General features: G+C 48.0%; 2 protein-coding genes across 6 annotated transcripts in view; one reads left to right on the top strand and one right to left on the bottom strand.

The window, feature by feature from the left end:
* The window catches only part of Tg (thyroglobulin), a 182,859-nt gene that overhangs the window by 119,406 nt on the left and 43,425 nt on the right, over positions 1-20,028 (top strand). The window lies entirely within an intron of this gene.
* Sla (Src like adaptor) overlaps positions 1-20,028 on the bottom strand; it is a 49,803-nt gene that overhangs the window by 3,736 nt on the left and 26,039 nt on the right. For 4 of the 5 annotated variants that reach the window (XM_075960887.1, XM_075960888.1, XM_075960886.1 and 1 more), the window contains 5 exons: positions 17,463-17,560; positions 8,887-8,986; positions 7,427-7,513; positions 4,845-4,948; positions 2,974-3,105 (listed from right to left, as the gene is read on the bottom strand). In XM_075960887.1, coding sequence (XP_075817002.1) covers positions 2,974-3,105; positions 4,845-4,948; positions 7,427-7,513; positions 8,887-8,986; positions 17,463-17,523 — 484 coding nt within the window. In that variant the 5' untranslated portion in view covers positions 17,524-17,560. Of the gene's footprint in view, positions 1-2,973; positions 3,106-4,844; positions 4,949-7,426; positions 7,514-8,886; positions 8,987-17,462; positions 17,708-20,028 lie in introns of those variants that run through there. The other variant, XM_075960885.1, reaches the window with a different exon arrangement.

Genomic DNA, 20,028 nt, shown 5'->3' with positions numbered 1-20,028 from the left:
AGAAGGAGTGAAGGAAAAAGGACAAGAGAGTGGAACAAAGGAGGAGGCAGGTGAAAAGAGCAGAACACAAAATGGCAGACACAGGAAGAAGGAGGAGGAAGCAAAATTAAAAGGACAAAAGAGAGTGAATTGGTGATGCAAGAGTAGGGAGGACCTTCTGACCCTGCACATTCTGTAGGAGCAAAACAAACACGAGGTAAAACCGTTGTTGCTCCCCTTGGCTGGTGTGCAGCCTCGGGTCTGCAGGGTTTCATCTCTCGCAGAGCAGCAGGAAGTAACTCCCATGATTCCAAGCCTCTCTATTGCAGGGCATCATTACAAATACAGATGTCGTGGTCCCAGACACCTAGGCCTAACGAGTCAGTGTCACCTTACTCAGGACATGGGTCCCAGCTCTGTCCTTAGCCCTGGGGAGACCCAGAGGCCTAAGATGTCAGACAGTCAGCAAATCTCTAGCAGGACCCAAATACCTTGGTCTCCGTCTGCTCATCCTGGGGCTTTATTGAGCATCCTACATCCCTGGTGGCTTCTTTTCATCTGATCTGTGTGTTTCTGGGGTGTTCTTATCCAATAGAAAAGGAAACTGTCTGAGGAAGCACATCAACCTAGTAGAGAGTGGCAGACACCCCGCCCCTGACACACATACACCTCTGGTTTCTAGGTGGACATCATGCTAATCACCTAACATAGACATAGATGCTAGAGCTGGGAGGGAAAACTTGGTTGGATGTGCATCTGAAGCAGTGACCTATTGAGGCTGGAGATGGACAAGGAGCGATGTCACAAGGCAGACATGAAGCCTAGAGAGAGTGCACCTCTACTGCGTGGCAAGATGGGCTCTGAGGGTGGTCTGCTTTAGGTCTACTCCCACATCATGTGGCACGGAGTGAGTAATGTCACATAGACAAGAGACATTAGTCAAAGGCTGAGCTGCCCTCACCCAGTTTTCCTCACTGAGGCTCCGTCTCAACATCCTGCAGTTAGCAGACTAACTGGGATATGGAACAAAAACACCACAGAAATGTAAACGAAAGTCCTGATCCACAGACGTGGGACCAGTGATGCATACCAAAAGCAGTGCATGGCTTGGAGTAGAAAATGGGTAACCTTGTCCTGCCTGTTGGCTATTGTATATAATAATATAATTCACCCTGGTCCCAGCAACTCTGTTCTTGACCCCAATTTCCCAGAGAGATTTGAGAAGAGATAAAGGGAATATCTGGATTCCCAACCGCCCCCCTCAACACTGCCAGGTTGGCAGAGGTGAGCCCCTGGCTATAGCTCATTGGCCCACAGGATGGTCAGGAGTGTCTTTCAGGAAGGTGCTAGTTCTGCACCAGCCTTGCTGTAGACTGAAATTTCAGGAGGAGGTGGGTATGCCTAGCCCAGTAGTGTGCCATCTCCCAGTCATGAGAGCTCTGGTGGGTGGCTGATTTGCTGTTTTCTATGCAAAATTTCTGGTCAGTGCAGTCCTCGGGTGATTGTTATGAAGCGTCAAATACCACAAACAACCTTTAGGCTTAGGGAGTTGAAGTCCAGGACTCCCTTCCTCTTTCAGTTTTAGCTAGCTGCTGGCTTATAGGCCATCACAAAAGTGATACTTGTAGTTGTTTTGCACCTGACAGACTACATTAGACCCAGCACATAAGTCATTAGGTTTAGCAGTCCGCAAGAGGCTGTTCCCACCACTTTCAGTGAGGGAGAAGTTGAGGCCTTATCCAATGCCCCTCACAACCTAGTTTAAGCACACGTCTGCCTCTCCCAGCAGCCTTTGCTGTTTCTCGTACATCAGAGGTATCACCTATGGGCTCCTTTCTCCTTGCAATGGCTTTTGCTTCTTCAGCTAAAGACCTTAAACCCTAACAGATACTAGTGAGAGTGCCAGCATCTCGAACCACGGAAAAGGAGATGTTAGCAAAGCAACTGCAAAGCCAGTTTTTCCTCCCTCTGGCTGGGTGGAGGAGCAGAGGAGGAAGATGCTGAAGGAAAGCAGTTGCTATCCTGTTGCTCATGGCCAGGTGCATGCTCTCTGGTCAGCGCTTTGCACATCCCAGTAATCCTCACCGTGCCTGTGACAGGTAGGAACAATTAGCATCCTCTTTGCACAGTAAGAAGTGAGACAGGAAGAGTCACCCAGTCCCAGGTATACCACTGCCAGCCAGCAGACATGGCATATAGAACACAGGGCCAGATCCCGTCTTTGGAAACCTAACAACTGCTAATCCCTCCATGCAGTGCTCCAGCATTTTGGGGTTCCTCCCCATCTTGGTTAGCCTGGAAGACACATTTCTCTTCTAGGAGCTTGATGGTGAACACAGGCAAGACCATAGTTAACTGTTTGGGGTGCTAGGGAGAGAAACATTGTCGTATGCTCTGCAGATGGAGAAATAGCTGCTTGTTCTACTGCTACAGGTTCCTAGAGAAGTGGGGAGAGGTTGGCCTTGAATGCTGAAAAAGTTTTGGCAAGCAACAAAGGGGAAAGGCCTAGTATGTCAGAACAGTGTTTCTGGGTCACCTTCAGGCCTCAGTTCTCAACCTGTGGGTTGCAAACCACTATCCTGCATATCAGATATTTACATTAAGATCATAACAATAGCAAAATTACAGTTATGAAGTAGCAATGAAGTAATGTTATGAGGGACCGTATTAAAGGGTCACAGCATTAGGAAGGTTGAGAATCACTGTCGTAAGGAGACAAGCCCCTAAAAGAGAGGCCGAGTGTCTGCAGCACAGGGCTGTGATTGTGAATACGGGGCATCCTGGTGTATTCTGTTTATGCAGGGGGGACATTCTGCCATCCCGGCAGCATGCACAGATGGTCTTATATGACCTGAGGCAATGAACTGAGCCTATGAAGGTGACAGCATGGGTAGGAGAAAATCGCTGGCTTTTCTCGGTGACCTGCACCACCTACCAGGCACTGTCATGCACCAGCACACGGGGCTCACCCCACTGACCCTGGCTGCCCCTTACCAGAATAATGAGTCACCAGGTCCTCCAGGCACTGGAAGGTGAGCCGTGGTGAGATGTAGTACCAGTTGTTGGGCAGGCGGAAGATGCGGTAATGCTTCACCTGCCTGTGTCTTACCGACAGCGAGTAGAAACCTGCAAAGGGGACATAGTCATAGCATTCCACGTAAGGGTGACAGGCTGCCCAATCCACTATCACCCGGGTAAAAAGATGCCCCCTTGGAGCTCTCTGTGTTTAGTCTATGGGCAGCCTCACCCCATCTTTTAGGCTGGTTCACTGAGGAACTTCTCCACATGACTTAATCAGACCTGAGGGAATGGATAGTGGCTTTTCCTCTTGTTCTTTTTGAGGTAAATTCTGTCATCTCCTGCATTTGGTTAGGGAAGATAAAGTCTTGGTGGTCCTTGAGCCCTTTCCAAACGCAGGCTGAGATGTTTTGGCTATTGTTCCCTAGAGTTCCTGTATCCCCAATGTCACCATGCTATAGGAAAGGGATCCCATAGTTCTTCACCCTTCGTGCTTTATGCTCCTTAATTTAAGCCAGCCTTTCTTAGAAACTTGGAACAAGCATCAGTTGGCATGTGTTCTGGGTCATTGAGAAATCTGTAAAGGGTGTGATTTCTCCTTCAGCATCATCAGGGAAAGAGTACCAGGCAGGTACCATCGCCTCTTGTAGCCTTGGTGTCCCCAAGTGGAAAGTAAGACCCTTGGGCTTATGTCATGTTTGGACCCTTCCCTCCCTTTGCTCCATCCTTTGGCTCTCCTGAAATGGCTCACTCTGGGGGCAGTGAGAGGGCAAGGCACTGCTCTCACTGAGTCTGTGCTACCAGTAAAGGCCTGGGAAGACTGTTACTGAATATTGTATAGAGGGTGACAAGGAGCCTCTGGACCCTGAGTGATTTGTCCAGAGTCACCTCCCTGGAGATGGCATCCCTGGATGCAGGCCTGAGCCTCAGCCCCTGACCACCGTGAAGGGCATGTATATCTAGTTCCACTTGAGTCCTGACTTTGGAATCACCCACTATGTGACTTCTGGCCATGTGGATAGGAACTAGAAGTGTGGCAAGCAGGTTTGCACTGGCAAACAGGAAATCATGTGAACCATTCTTACACATTTACATCCCATAATTTTTGTTTATGCTGTAGCCCTTTACAGTGGGTACCCAGAGCTAGAAATAAAGGAGTATGCTGGGGATGAGTGAGTACTGTGAAGTGTTTGGGTCCTGTGACTTGAAGCTGGGAAAGCATACAGGCGAGGTGATGAGAACCTTCCCAGACTAAAGCCCTGCCATGGGCAGGGCCGTGGGCGAGGGATCCAGGCTGAAAGACAGGAGGCAGCCCCCTAGCAACTCAGTGCTGACACTGTACTGCTGGGCCCCTGCTTGGAGCAGTGGCAAGGACTTTGTTATTTCTCTTTTTACTGTCACAGGAAATCAGAATGATAACGATCTCTGTGAGTTTACAAGCTCACACCTGCTTGCCCTAATTCTCGGAGATGCCCCATTTTATCCCAGCGCAGAGGTAACTGCTGCTGAGGGCCTGCACACAGTGAGAACAATACTCTACTTGACTCTCACCACGACTTCACAGAGGAGCACAGAGTTCAGAGAAGTAAACAGGAACCGAGCTAGGCCGCGATGGATACCCCTAGTCTGTGTGTCGACAGGCTGCCTAGGCTTGCCATTCATGTGTTCTCAGTTGATTGTGGCCTGCCCTATCCTTATCCCCCTGCTCTCATGGTGGGTATGACACCAGGATCCTGCCCATAGAACTGGCTCTGCTTACATGGATGTGAGCGAGGGGGAAGAGATCCCTAGCAAGGCAGTCGAGAGATGATGCCCTGTGTGGCCACCTGTGAAGGAAAAAGGCTCACCTTTCTTCGTTTCACTCTCTCGGATCATGAAGGAACCAATCTTCGTGTCTGGCAATTGGAGCAGCTCCTCGGCTTTGTCCCTGCCCAGGCCTTCAAACAGCCAGCTAGGAGTGAAGAGGACAGTCTTAAGTGACCACAAAAAAAGAAATTAAAACTGGCCAACAAAACAGCGCAAAGTTGAAGGCTAGTTCCCCAGAAAGCTGCCCAAATTCCACAGATGAGGGAAATCAATGTTTCATTCATTCATTTGCTCACTCACTCTGCAATCTTTCAAATGAAGTTCTCTGAGTAGCTCTTTGTGCCAGTGTTAGGTAAGGAATGACTAGGAATATATACTAGGTTTGATATTTCTTGGCTGGTTTCAGGGCAGGCCCCTGATCTTGTTATATCAGATTTGTATACCATGTGGTACTCTCCTGTGCCAGACACCTCTGTAAGACCTCTACTCCCTGCCAAAGCAACACTCCCAGCAGAGGGCTATTGTGTTCCCTTTTGGTGTCTAGGGCATCATACTTGGTGTAGGTTCAGGAGCGACAGGGTGGACATGGGGAAGGAGAGCCATGCAGTGTGGTCCTGCTACTGAGCAAGTGGCTCTCTCTCCTGCTGCATAAATGCCTTTGCATGTTTGTATGTCTCTGGCTGCTTTCACTTAAGGGTGAGAATGAATAACCAACCACTATGCCACGGTAGCCCAATAGGGGTGGAAGGGCTGCTTCCAAAGGACAGTGACACACAGGCTCATCAAAGAACACTCTGGACCAGAGCAATCTGTGTTCAAATTCAGTGGCTTCTTCTTACTTTTCATACTGGGCTCTGGCAGTTTTCTGCTGAGAGGGACATGTGTTGTTAGTGGATGGCCAGCATATTTCCCACTTTAACAAGCGCTGTGTTTGGGAGAAAGGACACTGTCTGTTAATCCCCAGGTCTAACTCAGGCTGTGAAAAGCAGTGACATTTCAGTCTTGCTGCCTGCATTATTCCCCAAGTCACACACAGGCTGAGCACCCCTGAGAACTGGGGTCCAGGACACCACCGGTACAGAAGTGGTTCCATTTTCCTATGTGCTCAGCACCATGATTGCTTTCCTTCTTAGAACCATAGTACATTGTAATTTTTAATTTTCTTGCTATTACAGAGTGCAATAAAAATATACGGTGTATTAGTTTCAATGTATACGGCAAACATTTATACACACGAGTGCTTCTCAAAGTCCTACTTACAACTGTGAAAATAAGACAGTAGCAAGAGCCATGTAGAGATATGAATTATTTTAGCATACTGCTAGTGTATTAAGAGTGTGAAGGCTAACCCTCCCCTAAATCTCCTAAATAGGCAAGACTTCTCCCCTAGCACCGAAGTAGAGCCCCAAAGCCAGAATGATTAAGTAATTTATTCAAGTTATCATCACTAGTTGAGGGAGCAAAATTGTGCTTTTTCTTGGGGGGGGGCACAATTCCTTAGCCGTTTTACTACTCTTCCTTTCTTCCAATTCTGTTTTGGGAAATGCTATCACTCTATTAGGCAGCTGCCTGATAGGGCCAGGATTATGTCAATCATCTAGGTTCTCATCACCGCAGCTCCTACAATATGTAGGAGCATGTGAGTGTGTGTTCTCTAGGAAAGGCAAGCACTTCAGAGTTCCTGGTTTATAAGTGATGTCAAACTCCAGTCTCTCTGGACATGACTACCATAGGAGCCCCCTCTGTCCACCTTCCCACTTTGAGCACAAGTGGTTAAGATCACAGTGGAATCAAGAGCTTGAATGTCAACTTCCCGGGCGTGGGGGGGAGGGGGGGCGGCGTGACGTCAGAATCTTTACAGCTTGAATAGTGGCCTTTGCTTACTTCCTGGCTCCTCTCTGCTGCGCATGTTTGGACTGAGATTTGGCCTGGTAGCTTGACAGAGGAGGAACCTGTGGTTTACATTCCTAAGGCCCTCCCATGGCAGAAGGGAAGTCGGGCGTGAGTTTGGTAGTGCCCGAAGTCCACTGCAACCTCCCAGGGGGCTGTGAGGCCCCTGCCTGGCTGCAGGAGCAAACATGCCTGCTCCTCCCCTACAGAGCCCAGGGTGTTGGCTGTTCCTCTGTCTGTGGCCGCCTTTAGTCAGAGATCACAGAAGTCTGCTCCCTGTACTTCTAGCACCCGCCTACTCTTCTGAGAACTCCACTTCAGCAGTGTGGTTCTGTATCCCTAGCCCACGATCCTACACTGTAATCAATACCTGGGGATGCACACAGAACTAAGGAGTTCTATATTATCTCATGGTCTGGAAGTGACAGAGGCAAGATTTGAACCCACAAAGACTGACTTTTAGTTAGTACTGAACCAAGATGCTTCCTATAGACAGTGCTGGAGTACTCAGGTATGTGATAGGAGCACTATGTCTAAGCAAGAAATTCCAACTTACTTCATTTTACTGCTCAGGAATCAAGGCCCAGAAAGTGGGGAGGATTATCCTTGAGCTGGGACATAAACTTCCCTTCGCAAGGAATGCCTTCTTTGCACTATACAGTGCAAGAGCCCCCCCCCCCCTTTAGCCCCATACACATCATGACTGAATAATGCCATTTAGACATATACTTACCCATGGTACACTCTGGCCACACACATTCCTGGAATATAACTTTCCCGTCCGGTGCTGAGAGAAATGGCTTTCCACCAGCCCCCTTCACTGTCAGGACAAAGCAGAGAGGGGACCGTGCATGAGTAAATGGCGAAACCAAATGCTGTGTGCACGTGGAGGCCATAAGGGAACCTTGGATGTCATTCCTAGGGATACTGTTCACCTTGTTTCATTTTCAACTTATTATATGTATTTCTCTCTGTGTGTGTATGCATGTGTATGTGTGTGTGTTTGTGCATGTGAATGATGTGGGGGATGGGGACGTGTGCTTACCACAGCATGCATGAAGAAATCAGAGGACAATTCTGTGTAGTTATTTCTCTCCTCTCACCTTTACATGCGGGATCGAACTCTGGTCATCGGGGTTGTGTAGCAAGAACCTTTACAGTCTTAGCTGTCTTGCTGTCCCTAAGCTTGTTTTCAGAGACTGGGTCTCTCTCTCTCTCTCTCTCTCTCTCTCTCTCTCTCTCTCTCTCTCTCTCTCTCTTGTTTTCAGAGACTGGGTCTCTCTCTCTCTCTCTCTCTCTCTCTCTCTCTCTCTCTCTCTCTCTCTCTCTCTCTTTCTCGCGCGCGCGCTTGGAAGTTGCTAAGTAGGCTAGGCTGGCTGGCAGGCAGAGCCTGTCTTTTTCTTCTCAGCACTGAGAAGACAGTTGTGAGCTCGCCTGCCCAGCTTCTTTATTTCGGGTTCTAAGAAGCTGACCTCGGGTCCTTATGCATACAGGGCAAACATTTTACCAACAAAGCTATCGCGACTAAAATTTTAGTCTTTAAAGGCTGTATAGCCAGCAGCTATCCCTCCCTCACAGAGAGTCACCTGGGGAACCTGCTCGCATGCTGACAAGTGTCACCCCTGGGGGACCAGTCGTTCATTTCCTCGGCTGATACGCACGATTGAAGAGTTTCAAAAACAAAAGCTTCCTGTACTGGTTTATCCCCTCAAGTATAACCAAACATCCGTTTGCATGTCTCGATGAATGAGACTCTGAACCAAAGGACTCAGAGCCCCTAGTTTGTGGTACAGGCTGCTGGAAATCTTGCTTACAGATGCTGGCAGGAATGAAGGTGGTACTATTATCACCTACAGTGATTTGGACCCTGCTTCTTCTTCCCAGCATGCCCTAGTGCATAACATTCTCCGGCACATTGAGAGACTGATGAGCTCAGCGGGGGAAGCAGCATTTGTCATAAGGGGGCTCCATCCTTAAGGAGTTTAGATTTATATAGCAAAGAAGGAGGAGCCACAGGAGGCTAGCTGTAAAGTCCTGGGAGTACTCAAAGGACAGGTCACAGCAGGAACCAAATTTCTCCCCTCATTGCAGGCTTAGGAACACCCTCCATAGAACTGGACAACTGACCGTATCTGAAAATCTGATGGTGTTAGTCACGGTTGGGGATATACATGTTTCGAAAGGCTCACTCACTCAGAGATCACACGCAGTTTCTCTCCTCTCCGGAATATCGGGGGGCTGATGTCAGGAGATGGATAGTCATTCAGCACAGCCAGGAAGTCGCTCTCAAGTCCTAGGAAGCAAAGCAGAGGGTTTTGACTGATGGGGCACAGGAGGGAATTGGGAAGAAGGAGAGATGAACCTGCTGGGGGTTTTTCTCTGGAGCAGTGGTTCTCAATCCGTGGGTTGTAACCCATTTGTGGGGTCCCACACCAGATATCTTGCTTATCAGATATTTACATCATGAGTCATCACAGTCACAAAATTACAGTTATGAAGTAGTAGACAAAATAATTTTATGGGTGGGGGTCGCCACAACATGAGGAACTGTATTAAAGCGTTAAGAAGGTTGAGGACCACTGCGCTGGAACTGCCTAGTTTGTGCTTCTGAAGCTCTCTTCCCTCCCATCCAGTGTTCAAGGCCTCTTCTCCATGGAAATGTCCCTATGTCAGGCCGCCAGGCCTCTGACAGCTATAGAATATGATCTTAGTACAGGCCCACCTTGGCCACAGTGTTCCCATCTGAAAAACTCTGCCCAGAGACTTAGAAGTTAGTCACACATAATCTGGCTTTGTCTCACGGTCTGCCCTGTGTCTACAAGCCTCAGTGTTTCTATTGTAAAAATGGGGTGGCAGGTGAGAAAATGCCTATCCCAGAAGGCTATGAAAAGACTCCTCCTTGGAGGGACTCACATAGCCCGACTACTCCTTGAGGCAGTTAATGGGTTGCTATGGAGAAGGAGCCATTCCCTTCAATGGTGTGGTCACTGAGAAGTTGCCTGAACTCCTGTAAATATCCCCCCATCTGTGCTCACACAAGTAGTCCTACTTAAACTGGGAGAGCCATGATAAACACAGATAAGAGAAGGCCTAGTTGGAAAGAAGGCACCCAACAGGAGGAGAATCCAATAAGAGAGTAATAGCCGTGAATTTGATCAAAATACACCAAATACATGTATAAATGTGATTTAAGAAAAAAACACCCTTAGTACTATTTTTTTCAGATGCCCTTCCTAGGACCTGTGGTCACTTGTGGAAGAGGGTTGGGCTAATCAGTTTGGAATCTCCCCCAGGGCCAGGAGGCTCAAGCTCTGTGGTTTAGAGCCCCCTTCTCTTGGGGTGGATGGGCACTTTGTCAGGCACCCAGACAGCAGGGATCTTAAGTGCCACAGCAATGGCAAATGAAACCTGAGTACTTCCTGATGCAGGTACATTAAAATTTCAATTTCTTAACCTGACATCTGAGACTCTGCATGACCTAAATTCTGCCTCCCCCTAATAAGAGCTCGTGTATGTATGAAATTTTAATGACGTTTTGCAAGGGGGGGGGGTGTACATGCTCTTTGGTTCGTGTAAGCCCAGCTGGCTGCAGAGATGCAGTGATAAGATGCGAATCTCCTTCTTGATGCCAAGCAACGTTGGCTTCCATCCTTTGTAGTTCTCCATAACTCATATGCACGGATGCAGGTTAGTGCTGGGGTTCACTCAAGGGAAACAGTGTGCTTACAAAGCAGCAAACATGGTACCCACTGTATCTGCTAGCTGGGTGTCAACCTGCACTTCTCGGTTGCATCTTTTACTTCTTCATTTAGTGGCTCTTCTTTGAGCCCCAATCCTGAGCCAGCTTTGTCCTGCTTCATAAGACACCACGTTCTAGATCCTAGGGTCACATGAGCCGTTGCTTGTGCCCAGTCACAGAATGTTCAATAGAACCCCAGTACTCGGCTGTGCCGGCTGGGCCCCTAGCAAGCATCTTTCTGTGAGGTAGTCCCCTGTACCAGAACCCCAGCTCTGACCTCTCATAGTCTGAAGGTCCTACTGGCCAACTTTTCAATCTCTTACACAGACTGAGCCAAAAGAGAGATTGAAGATGAGGGTGAGTGAGTGAGATGAAGAAAGGTTCCAGGAAAGGCGCTAACCACCGATTGGGAAATGAATCAGAATCTATTATCATGGTGGAAGAGTCAATGCAGATATGTTGTTCATTTGGGGAAACTGAGTCATGGGTAATAAACTATGTAAATTTTGTGAGAGGAAACTAAAAGCAAGTGTCCTAATGAGTCACTGGAGAGGAGGAAGGGCTTCCAAGAAACAGCTCTGCCGGACCTGAAAGCTTGGCTCAGTGAGACTGCCAGCCTGTGCTTATGGGTGAAGGAGCCCCAAACTCTGCCTTAGGATATTTTAAAAAAGAGGTTCTTCTCTTTGTGACCCAGATACCACCCCAGAAATTAGAAGCAGTTGTCAGTTTTGGATTAGGTTTGAAGTCAGAGGTCCTGAATCCTGATAAGGGGCAGAGCCAGCCTCTGGGGCATGAAGCTTGTGCAAACTTGAAGGTTCCCTGTAAGTAAGACAAAGGCCAAGTGCAGAGTGAGGCACAGGAGAGCGGGAACTTAGAGACAAACCTTCCTCGGGAGTCTACCCAGCTGCCGGGGCTAGCTCTGCAGAGTCCGGGTACCTAATGATATGCCACCTTTCATGCCCACCCCCACCAAGGGTTTCCTGTTCTGTAACCACGATAGGTTGATAATTCTCTTGAGATAGACATACATTTTCCCTGCCTGATGTACTCAAATATGAAACAGCCTCTTACTCACTTGGCTGCCTCAGCAGAGGGTGACACACCTTTCTCAGGCTTGCCTTACTTCCCAGACCCCAGAGTCTTTCTAGGTGCTGTCTCTCTGCTGGGTCACCATGGCTCCCTCTCACTTCTACCACCCCTCAGCAGCTGCAGCCAGTAGAAGCGGGTTGATGCTCTGTTATTCTTAACCTGAGGTTCTCCTTTGAAGCGATGTCGCAAGGTTTCCCTGGCACATCTGCGTGACTGTCAGAGGAGTACTCTACCTGGCTGTGAGCTCAGAGAGGACCGAGCACTTGAGTATTTAGTGTCATGCAGCCCTGGATCCAGCCTGGAGCCTGCCTCTTAAAGGACATTACAGACGTGTGTATAGAAAACAACAAAGATCAGACCCTCTTTCCTGGGGTCCTCTGTGCTACCTCTCCAGAGTATTTCAGACAGAGAAGTACTCATTGGCATATCCCCTTATGACAAACAGGGTAGAAATGACTCCTAGAAACTCTTATCTGTGACAAGAATAGAACGTTGAAATAGAGCCTGTTCTCACCAAGGTGTTTGGGGTTTGACGCCAGCACACTGCACAGTCAGGGTTAAAAGTGTGAAATGTTACAAAGCCACCTTTTATAATGTTGAAAACAAAGTGGAACAGAAATAAACAAAACACAAAAGCCCATTGTGAATGCAAGAGTTCCAGTGAAAAATGGAGGGGCTTATGGGTATTACGGTTTCATGGTAGCCAAGGCTTCCATGGAGCTTCCCTAACAGCCATATTTTCACAGCAATGACAGTGAAATGTCACCAAGAAAGCCTTGAACTTGGGCTTCATCCTAAGGGTTCTCTTAGGAATGTCGTATGTGCCCTCATCCCCTAATCACCAGAGGTAGAACACCAAAGGACCAATCACTAGAAGTCACACAGCCTGATCTAAACCTTAGGGACAACAGCCTAGCCACTGTGAGCAAATTAGATTATACAGCCCCTTCTGTCTTTCCTGAGCTCTGGTCCCTAGGAAAATAAATATTGAGAGTAGGGAATGTATTTTCTCTTCAAGACATCTTTTGACCTAAGTTTAAGCTACCTGTTTAGGCAGACATGCAAAGGTAGCATCTAGACTTCTGGAAACAAAGTGAAAGGGTGGTATAACTCCATTAGGACTTTACCTTACATACAAAGTGGATTTTGTTTCCATTTCCAGAGTGCTGAACATTTAGATCCAACCAAATAATGAGTGAGGCAGAAGGAGGGGGCTAAGGAAGGAGAGGCATGATCAGGATTCAGATTCACAGAACAAATGTGTTCTGACCACGAGAAGCCCAGAGCCTTTGACATCATCAAGACTGACCCAAATGCCCCTGCTTCAGAGCTCAATAATTTGAAGGAAGGCTCTTTAACAAATCAGAGCTTGATGAGTTCCCAAATAAAAATGGGAAATAACAAAGTCTGCCTTGTGGTAGATTATGCAAGGCTGGTTTCTGTGACTCACAGGTCATTCCCACACAGGACAAGCATACTCTTTCACAATCAAGTCCAGTTCCAGCCAGAGCATCTCCAGGAAAGGCAATGGGAGAAAGGTATCTTACCACCTTTAGGTCATATAAACACAAACTCCACTTGGGAAAAGGGAAAAGGAATTTCGGAATACCAAATATTTGCTGATACCTGGTGAGTGAGCAGGGGAACAGAATATAGAAATGGATCATGCAGGGAAGGGAACCAGAGTAGAAAGGATCCAGACAGAGCTTACTGGGTGCACATGTTACCTAGTTCATAAAGAACGGGCTTGTGAGGCATAATTAGTATGTTATGACAGCTTCTTTTCTATGCTAGAACCTATTCAGAAGCTCCACCAACAACTTTTGTTGTAGCAAAAGCTGTAACCATCCCTTCCTCATGTTCTACCCGACCTCATAGGTCACCTGATCCTATCTGGAGGATGAGGAAGGCAAAGCTGGAGAGAATCAGTGGCATGTTCAGGGAACAGCATGAGTCTGCAGGTCTAAGATCAATTCATACAGCTCTCTTTGCAGCTTTTGTCCAGTCAACACTCCATTCTCCAGAGAGAAAGCCCAGACCCAAGGGAGCCTTCAGTGCTGATGCAGGCAGCCCATGTGGCTAGTGGTTGCAGGGCTAAGTGGCTTAATAATTTCAACTTCTGCTTTCATGCTCCCTTGGGTCATCTCCAAGGTCACCACCATCAGGCCTGACTTTCAGTAACTTTGTCAGGAAGCAACACACCAACATAGCCAATCATATGGAGCTGCAGGCTGACATGCAGGAAGGCCCTCCAAGTTCTGCTGATGGATGTAAGCCAGGTCTGTGGGTCCTACTATCTACAAGCATGGATTTGGTAGGGTACTTACTTATATTTTATGATATTCATTAAGTGTGAAGTGACTCAAAAGTTAAATCCACTTCATTCTAAAGTCATCCCATGTTCTAGGAGCGGGTGGGGTCAATGATTATAGCAATGAAGACCCAGACCGAGATCTGACTGGTGCTTAATTTAAGGGGTCTCTCACAATAGCAATGTCTGTGTCATTGGATTAGATGAGCAGGCATTGCTCCTAACTCTAACCCTGTCCGAACACAGTCTTCCCCAGAACCTGACGGAGAATAAGAGGGACACCGGATATTAATCTCAGGCAATCCAGTTGTTTAACTTCCCTTCTCCCTGATGAGCTGGCAAACTTTAGGAGACTCACTTAACCTTCCTGGCCTCAGTTTCCTCAACTGAGAATTGAAGAAGATGATCGTGATGATGCGGTTGGGTTATTTTAAGAATTAAGCGTCAGTGTGAAGGAATTTGCATGTGGTATGCTATTCTTGCAGGAGATGCGTATGTGCATGCAATGGTCCCTGTCGTATGCACAAAACTCTTAGAAGTGTGTGTGGCACACCTCAGGCACCAAACCACACGTGGATTACTTCTGTCACAGAGGCACCATGATGTGCTCTCAATCACCTCTTGATGTGTATTACATGGGGAGTCAGGACTATCCTGAATCTGCCAGTCTTAGAGACTTAAAACCCACCAGAGCCTGGTAGGAAATACAGCTTGCTGTTCCTAGCCACCTTCAACCCACCGTCAGTTCTGCTGGATCTTGAGGTTTCTGTTTACTTCTTCCCTGCCCCCTTGCCTCAATCAGCTATTTCTTCATGAGTATCAGTAATGTTAATGCATGTGGGATGGGTGTGATTCCCACCCTAGCACTGTGGGATAGGTTCTGAGCACAGCTGGTTTGTGTGGACGACTATGACATGAGATGTCACTGTAGGTCACAGTGATGGGGAAGGAAGAAACTGGGGGGGGGGGATTATCACAGCAGAATCACTAAATTGTCTTTAGCGGGTGGAAATATGTATTTCCCCCAACATCCTGGGAGGTCCCCCCGCCCGGATTTTAATTAACTCTGTGCTGTATGAATATGGTCCAGGGGAGGTATCTGAAGTTTACATGGTCTGGGAAATTTCACTATTTGCAATACTGTGAGAAAGTTCCCGGGGTTTCCAGTTCCACTGCTTTTACACTTGAGAGATGCTCACACTTGAGGGAAGTCCACATTTGGAGGGAAGTCCACCGTTGAGGGATGTCCACAGAGTATACAGCCCACTGATGTAGCTGACCTCACGTGGAGCTTAACGCGTTCCCACCCTCACTACTAGGTCATTGTTCTTTCTTTGTTCTATTATGGTGGTAAGGGATCTTGGCAAAGTCCCTGATGAAAGGCTGGGGTAGTTCCCCAAGGTCACAACAGTTTCTGAAGAACACCATCTGGGACTCCAAAGGATCTTTTGCCTCTGAAAAGTGCATTATTCCTACTGAATCTGACCATCTCTTTGTGACATTAGTCCCTAGGAGTCACACTGATGAAGAATATTCCAGAAAGCTTAGTTGAGAAGAAAACAAACGATAAAGCCATATGCCCAGGCCTTCACTGCCCAGGCCTTCACTGCCCAGGCCTTCACTGTCCTGGCATACTGAAAGTAGGAGCTTCCAAGGGCCAGGAGAATTCTTTTGTCAGGAGCTTTCCTGCCCCGAGCTCTCTGTCACCCAGGCCAAGAGAGGAAGCTATAGCCGCAAGCCAGCCTGAAGCATCAGCAATTCAGGCACTGCCTGATGGGAACCTATTAGAACCTATTAGAACAACAGCGCCCTGGCGCCTTCTCCCTTATTCAAATAGGTACATGAAGAAAGAGGAAACCAAGTCAGGCCTGACAACAGAGGAAGTTTTCAGGGTGGGGCAGCAAAGCAGCCTGTCAAATACTGGATGTGACACTCTGGATTAGAGCCTGCTACAGGCCTGGGGAATTCTCCTAGCCAGCAGCCAGAGGGGAGATACCTAAACCCCCCTCTTAGGGGCGACCTCCAGCCCACACAATGGAAAAAAAAGAAAAAGAAAATTACTCCATAGCAATTTGCATTTAAAAAAAGGTAAATGGGCAAGTCTTTGGAGGTCGATGTTTTCGTGAGGCTTGCTCAAGCATACATACAGGCCCTTCTGCCCCAGTCTGAGAAGTGGCAACTCAGCAATGGATGTGGAGGAAGTGACATTATTTTACCCATTCTCTGGTGCTTGTCCAGCCAGGAGTTGGTTAGAAAAGAGTTAGTTTGGGGAGAGTAGAAGGAGGCAGATTGGGCCACTCTGCCTGGGACAGCCCATCCTGAACTGCGTGTGGCAGGCAGACGACACACACGCTGTTCACCTTACCTTGCAGGCCTGTGAGCATTCTTACTGCTTTCTCCTTTAGAAGGGGAAGTATTAGGGTTAAAAATCAAAAGTCCCTAGGAGTGCCCCTGCATTTGACTTGAAAGAGTACAGGTGCAGGCCCTACCCTTGTTCATAGCTGGCCTCCGAAGGACCATCAGGCTATGGGGTGAGCAGTTTGTCGGCTCTGTGTGGAGAAAGTAAGCCTCTCCTTTGTTAAGGGCCCACAGATGTCATGGAAAGAGCTACCAGCAACAGGGCAACTCCTGCTTTTATGAAGTCCTCGTTTGGCAAGCAGGATGGTTAGCTGAGCTTTATGAACTCGGTGTTACAGGGCGCAGTGAGAGATACTGTCATCTCTTCTAGGAGATGAATGAGATCTTGAGTGTGATGATTTGAGTGGGGAGGAAAATTGTCCCGTGGTACCCTGGAGCCACCCTGCAAACACGGTTGGCTACCACCCTTCCGACTCCCTACAGGGAGCTCTCCCTCCACACAGCCCTTCTCACTGACCTGACTAAAACTTTTCAGAAAGAAAGATGAGGGTGTTAGATAGGTCACATAGTTGACCCTCAAACTCCGATGATGCCTTGCCCTCTGCTCACACATGTCCCCTCCACCCTGTGACCAGTTGTTGAAGGACTCTTTGAATCTCTGGAAGTCTGGTGCAATGATACTTGTTAACACATAGCTGAGCTTGGCCACCCCAATTAACCCACAGCCCCAGCTGCTTCTCTAGAGTTCTGGTCTATTGCAGTTTTTGTTAGACAGGAGATTTCTTTATCTTCAGCAGGATGCCTTGAAAACAGTGTCTATATTAGTAAAGGGGCCCTGACCACACAGCTCTCCAAGACTAACTGTGTACCTAGGTGTGTGTATGGGGGGTAGGATTTATGATGGATGGGCAAGCATGATGACCAAAAGTCTAGCTTTCAGAATCAGATGGTCTTGGGATGGGTCTCTGGGATCTGGGAGCAGTTAATGATATGACTTGGGTTGCCTTTGTGAGGCTAGGTTTTGCTGACCGTAAAATAAAAGGACAGAACTCACCGATCTCAGGGTTCTCTCTCAAAATGACAACACTTTCACACCACCAAGTGTGACCCTTTCAGATGTTTGTCATTAAAAATTTGAGCCACAAAGTGAGGGACTGAGCGCCAGTCCCCACGGCACAGTTTCAACAAGCACCATTGTCTACCACTGTCCAGGCTTTCCTGTTGATCACTGTAGGACCAAGTTAAACACATCTCCAGAGAAGTCAGACTTACCCTCGGTGCCAGGTAATGGCCTCTCCAAAGGCGGAGGTGTGGATTTCAGGCTGTTCCCCATCTTTCTCTTGCCTGGGGCTGTGGAAGGTACTTGAAGCCTGCGGTACAAGAGACACACACGTAGCATGAAGCGCACCCAGAGCTCCCTGAGTGGAGAGTGACCTAATTCAGAGCGCATGGTGCATCATTTCTCAGGCAGCACGCTCCTTGAAAGGCGGCTGTTTTTTTATGTCAAGATGCGATGCATGAGTGTTGGTTACAGAGGCACAGCTCAATTCTTTTATCAAGGGAATGACAGAGAAAAACCACAGAGAAGGAAGTTGCTCACAAGGGCTGTTGGTGGCAAAAGTTTCCATTCCTTCACGCCGTTGCTGAGCAGAGCAGGGGTGCTGGAGAAGTTGAGCAGTGTTTTAGAGAGCCCTGAAGAAGCTGTGCTCACTCAGACTGTAGCCAACAGTTCTCAAGGCCCAGGAATTCAGGAGCTGAAGGCCTTCACAGCCTGAAGGGGCAAGGCCAGGCCAGGCTGGGGGCCTCTGGGTCTGACTCTCCCTTGACTGTTTGAATTTCCACACCTGTGTGGCCAGCTTTGTGACCACACCCTTTACTTGGTTGGTGTATGCTCCCCATGCTGCAGAACTCATTCACCTCCACTGTAACCTTGATCATGGCAAAGCCCTGTGCCCTTAAAGAAACAGACTCTAAAGGGGAAAACAATTGACTCAAGCTCATATACAGGGAAAGGAGCAGCTGTCTGGGTTACCTCAGGATGGTCTCTCTGGGAGCCCCACACAAACTACAATGCTGTAGTTCTCCCTTACGAACTGATAACCTCTTGACAGTTTTTTTTTTGTTTTTTGTTTTTTTTTGCCTGCTGTTGGGGACTACAGGCAGGGTGGCTTTGGTTAGCTGCCACAAAACTAAGTGAGATGAAGCTGGTGAAACACAGCACGTGGCCTGACTGGCGAGCATCACGTTAACAAGCATTCGAATCCAAAGATTTTGCACAAGTATTTCGAAGAGAGAAGAGAGTCTCAGGGAAGCACAGGGAAGGTGGTCACAAATAGGGACAGAGTGGTTCCTGTTTCAGGGGACAAAGGGAAGAGACTAGCCAATGTGGAGGAGGACAAGAAACACATAGTCCAATGGGAAAATATATTCTGCTTGTTCTGAGTACAGAGCTTGGGTCAAGACCTCATGAGTTTGAACCTACACTCCCTAGACCCTGGCTTCAGATCTTATCCCCATGCTCTGTCTATGCAGTCAGTCTCTAGCCACAGGGCCAGCTCCTCAGAAGCCCCTCATATGCTGAGAATATCACAGGTCAAAGTTGTATTTGTGCACCCAACCTACTATGTGAAACACAATAACATAGCACCATGTAGGGATGGGGTGTTGCCCCTTGTGACCAGGTAGTCAAAGGCGACCTTGACTCCATCCTGGTGCACATTATTAAGAGAGAAGATTAGACCACAGATGTGAGCCTAGGAAAAACAAAAACATCAGCATTCAAAATTTGAAGTACAACTTTGACCGAGTGCACATGGCTTTTGAGCCACTGCTAAGCTTAAAGTCTCAAGTCCTGTGTCCACAAGTTCTAGAAAAAGCTACGCTCTGAGAGCAACCCCTCCGGAGGAGGCAGAGGGAGGTCTGCACTACTTCCTGATTCTGGAGGAAAGGAGACAGGTGGTAGAATCCCTCATCTATTCAGAAGCAAGGACAACAAAAGGGAGGCTTTTATTTTAAGAGTCCTGTGTTCTCAGCGTTTATATGAATAAATAGTGACTGGATGACAGTACTCCATAGAATGTTTTTAAATACAGAATGGGTGATGACTTAACCCCTCTTCCCTGCCAGTGCAGTGAACAGTTCTGGGACTTCTAACCCACACCCAGCCCTGAGCCAGGGGCCTCTGAAAGACAGGACCTGCTGGCCAGACACAGCACATGTGCTCTCATTCAAACCCTTCCCGGTTCTTCTCAAGTGTTTGCAAGCTGTTTGAGGAGCCTATGTTCCTAAACTTCAGAGAGAGAAGGAGAGAAGAAAGGAGGGAGGGAGGGAAAGACGGAGGGAGAGAGGAGAAGAAAAGAAAGGGAGGATGGGAGGAGGAAGGAAGGGACGTTGGAAGTTTACATTTTTTTTTTCATAGAGGAAACCTGATATGTACAAAAGAGACAAACCCAAAGACATTAGCTGATGAGGGCACAGGATGGGCTGGCCCTCCCTAGGCCCGGGCCTTCTGCTCTTACCTTGCTTCCTAGGTTCTGACATGCTATCCTCTCTTTCCTTCTCCTGACAAAAGGACCGAAAAGCCTCTTGGACCTTTGAGTCCTGTTACCTCAACAGCACCATAGCATGGCCTACCGCCTCACAGAGCCTCCACGAAGGGGTTAAATCACCACGTGAGGGCTTTTATTTGAGAAGAGTGGCAATGCCCAGAAGCAGGGGAGCTGGGGCCTCCCTGAGGAAATAACTGAACAATTTGATTTAATCTGTGACAGTTTTCTGCAGTGGCTAGAGAAGGTGCAGGAGACTAATTGCTTCTATGAACAATAAGAAAGGGGCAGAA

This window comes from Microtus pennsylvanicus, chromosome 2, assembly GCF_037038515.1.
Source record: "Microtus pennsylvanicus isolate mMicPen1 chromosome 2, mMicPen1.hap1, whole genome shotgun sequence".
Lineage (NCBI taxonomy): Eukaryota > Metazoa > Chordata > Mammalia > Rodentia > Cricetidae > Microtus > Microtus pennsylvanicus.
Note: the sequence above shows the minus strand (reverse complement) of the source record. Positions and strands in the feature narration are given on the sequence as shown.